General features: G+C 27.1%; 1 protein-coding gene across 1 annotated transcript; it reads left to right on the top strand.

The window, feature by feature from the left end:
- The first annotated feature begins 2,705 nt into the window (after window positions 1–2,705).
- Window positions 2,706–3,622, top strand: LOC126554982 (uncharacterized). Its single transcript, XM_050209961.1, has 2 exons — window positions 2,706–3,251; window positions 3,311–3,622. Exons 1-2 carry the CDS (start codon window positions 2,835–2,837, stop codon window positions 3,620–3,622), a joined length of 729 nt encoding a protein of 242 aa, XP_050065918.1. The 5' UTR covers window positions 2,706–2,834.
- Window positions 3,623–4,394: the final 772 nt, after the last annotated feature.

Raw genomic sequence — 4,394 nt, 5'->3', positions numbered from 1 at the left:
CAAAATTATCATCACCAGACACCACCCCCATCGATATTGATCGGCGCGCGCAATATTTAGCGGGTACAGTGATTGATAAGCACATGTGTTTGTCAGTATCACGGTCGAAAAGGGTGGTCCGCTGAGCGGATCCTGAGCGTTGTAATCGGAATGTCTCGCTTCGATTGTACGCGACTGGCGGGTTGACCTTCGCCGCCAGATGATGGTATTTTACCAGTGTTGAGACTATCTAGATAAATTTATCTAGATAATAACTTCTAGTATATTTATCTTATCTAAATAAATATTGTTTAAGTTTTATATTGCTAATCTGAGATAAAATAAAAACGTATCTAGATAAATTTATCTATCGATAAATATTTGATCAGAAACGCAAAAATTTAAACATCCGTGAGACCATGAACAATATTTTGAATTGTTTTAAGTATTAAATAAATGAAATTTATAAAACTATATGACTATATATAACTATAATCCTGAAGAGTATTCCATAATAATACTCATGAATGTAACTCGAAGAAAAAAACATATTATAAATAAATGAAAATTTTCCAACGAACTCTCTAAATATAGGTTTTATTGTCAACGCGACAACGCGACAACGCATTCTTATCGATAATAAATACGAGTTTACTTATATAGTTATACGTTAGAAATAATATCATTGATTATAAATAGTATTTATAAATTATAACCAATGGTATAATATTATGTAGTAGTGTTGTACTAGTGTGTTAGTGTGTTCATTTTCGGTTATTTGACAACATTACGTTCCATTAAGTCGACAGTTTTAGTGTCATACAGAATACAGATTATAGACCTGTACATTTTAGTCGTATTACTTGTATTCAAATCTAACGATTTTAATGAACTTTGAAATTCACAGTAAGTACTTATTTACGTCAAATATTTACCAATAAATATGATTTTACATGTTTTTTTTCCTCGTAGTTAAATCATATTTCAAAAATGGATAGATTTGTTATTAAAAACAATAAAAGAAATCACCAAGAAATTGAAGAAACTGAGGATAATTTATCAAATGAACAATCAATCATAGCTGAGCCGAAATTTAAATATTTATTTGGTGAATTTTATAAACTTGTATCCATAAATGGTTCAAAACTATCAGCCTTGTGCCAAAATTGCCCAAAAGTAATAAGTGGATCCACAAGTTTAAGTGGAAATTTGTTAAGCCATATTAAAGTAAGATAAATTTATCAATGTTTATTATATCTACTAAAATATTTAAAATTAAGTTATCAGTAATTAATTAATATTAAAGTTATTTAATATTTACAGCATAAATATAGCACATTGATTTTAAAAGTGAATAATGCAAGGCAAAATAAAGGAGAAACATCTGCTCAAATTAAAATGTATGATGTGCGTACAAAAAATGTATCCAAGGAAAAGGTAATTTGATTCATAATACAAGCATACTTTTTTAATTTATGTGTGGGTGGTATGTTTAGATACTTATAAATTTAAAACAAAAAGTGCCTTTATTTATTTCATTCTTACAGTATTAATGTTATTAGTGAAAATACCAATTAAATAACATAAATATAAATAATTTCAGTTACCTACAAAAATGTTATAATAATTTAATAATCACTATAGTCTATAACTTAGATTACTTTACACTCTGCAAGTTTGTAATCATTATTTTACCATGCTCCTTATTAATTGAATTGTTTTTACATATAACCATTATAAAATTACCATATTAGTAGTCTTTTTAATTTTTTTTTGATATTGACAAATGTATGTTGTAATTTTTTAATGTTTTAATTTTTTTTTTTGGTTTTACTCTCAATCATGGTTTTGGAATCCTGGCATAGGCAACTGTTATAAATAATATAAATGTTAAATTATATTTATGTAACTATAAATATTTTTCTTTATTTGCTTTTGATTGATTATACAATTTTTGTATTATAGTCTCCCCCCACCCATAAATTCTTGCTTGATGTAGTTTAGAAATGTAAGTGCTAAAACCATATAATTTGTTATAATTTGTTTAAATGAAACAAAATAATAACAATTTTAAACTTAACAATATAATATATGCTGCTAATATTTCTATGACAATATATTATTTTTATATAGCTCTATAATAAAAAAATTATTAATTAATTAATGGATTATTTTTTAAGACTTCTTGGACACTTTTATTAAAACTTATAATACCTATCACATATGGTAAATGTTTAAATTATTAAATTGATATGATATTATAGGCTATCTCCCAATATGCGGTCTACCTGTTTTTTGCGTACTACCTAACTATAAATATGAGTATAGTATGCGGTCTACCAATGTTATGTGTTATACCTGCCTATAGTAGGGTAGGAAATCCCGCGTCATTATTATTTATTAGTTTATTACCTACTAATTTAATGTATTATATTTTATCACTTTAATCTTATTTTTTCATAATGATATATACCTATATTTTATCATATAACAGCTAATATGTTCTTAGTCGGTTTAGTGTCGTTTGTGGTGAAACAACTTTTTTTAAAATTTGAATTTAAAATTTTTTTTAACTTAAAATGCTTGTTAAAGAATTTTATAAAATTTTTTTAACTGAGGCCTCAAGTGTTAAATACTTACAAGATTATGGCCTGTTACCTTGTGCGAAACAATGCCACAAATGTGGTAGTGACGTAAAACTGTACCAAAGAAATGATAGAGGAAAACTTAGAGAAGTTTTCCGATGTAAAAAAAAAGGTTGCCAAACTACCCAATCGGTACGTAATGAAAATTTATTTTTTACTTACGTAGACAAAAATGGTCGAAAAAATAGTGGATTGAGTATCAGTGAAATAATGGAGATTGTGTTCTTCTGGGTTATGGACAATCAACTTTTTCAAATAACAAAATTTACGGGGCTATCAAAAAATACTATTTGTGACTGGATGAATCTCTGTAGAGATATCCCTGTACGTATGTTCAATAAAAGGCAACCTTTTGGAGGTCCTGGTCAGATTATTCAAATTGATGAATGTTTGTTGCGGGGTGCACGAAAAAATAATAAAGGACGCTTTCGACTTGCTGATTTAAAAGCTGCAGTTGTACCTAGACAAGAAGATGAAGAAGACACCAATCGCAATTATGGTCGGAGAATTGGTGGACCGTGGGTAGTTGGATTATGTTGTGTTTTGGAAAATGGTTTAACTGATGCAAGATTTTTTATTGTTGAAAAAAGAGACAAAGAAACATTACATCAAATAATTAAAAATGAGGTATGAAATAATGTGTACTGTTTTTGTAATTTGTATTTATAATTTTGTTTTTTTTTAAGGTACTACCTGGTACAACGATTCATTCCGATTCATGGCTTGGATATAAAGGTATATCTGAAAAGGGCTATGTACATGAAACGGTTAATCATTCAGTGAATTTTGTGGATCCGGAAACTGGTGCCAATACACAGAGAATCGAAAGTCTTTGGAGGCCTCTTAGACTGAAAATTGTTAAAAAAATGTGTGGTACTAATGAAGACCTCTTAGAGAGGTACTTAGCCGAGTATTGGTGGCGAGGTCTAAATAAAATGGATGATATTTTTGATAGTTTTCTTAGAGATATGAAAATATGCTTTGTGGATAATCAATAATAAATAATAATTATATTTTTTTAATATTTTATATACCTATAACCTATATTGCATGTAAATTTTTTTTTGTTTTTAATTTTTGTAAAATCATAGTGTGGTGGTAATATTATATAAATTTTCGATTTTTATTTGTATTTTACCATTTTATATCAATTATTATTATTTTATATTCGAGTATGGATGGGTTTCCCGTAGCCTCATTACCAACGGGTCGTACCGTACATTATTATTATTATTATTATTATCATTATATTATCATTATTTAATATTTATTTTTATTTTTATTTATACCACCCATGCCTATCCGTGCTGGTCTCCGGTATACTACAATTTAGTATAATATTTAAGATTTAACCACGTCCATTCTGGTAGATCGTATTTTTTTTGGTAGACCGCATATTGGGAGACAACTTTTGTGGTAGACCGCATATTGGGAGATAGCCATATTATATTTTAATAAAAGTATTTTTTGGAGTAATAATGTATTAAATTTATTTATTTAATGCACATTTAATAAGGTACAATTATATGCAATTATTTATTTAATATGTTGTTGAAAGTTTAATTTTCATCTCAAACTTGGATAGATGGATTTAATAGATAGTACCTATGGTTTGTTTAGATATTTTTATTTTATTTAAACCTATATTTGTGCTATTTTTCTGATAACTATATTCTAATGTGAAATATTCAAATATAATTTTGATTGTTCTAATGTTGTTTAATAATATAAACGATATAATACCTATGTGCTTCTAATGTATTTATTATT

This window comes from Aphis gossypii, unplaced genomic scaffold (genome assembly GCF_020184175.1).
Source record: "Aphis gossypii isolate Hap1 unplaced genomic scaffold, ASM2018417v2 Contig00671, whole genome shotgun sequence".
Taxonomy (NCBI): domain Eukaryota; kingdom Metazoa; phylum Arthropoda; class Insecta; order Hemiptera; family Aphididae; genus Aphis; species Aphis gossypii.
The sequence above is the reverse complement of the archived record's forward strand: the minus strand, read 5'-3'. Positions and strand labels throughout refer to the sequence as shown.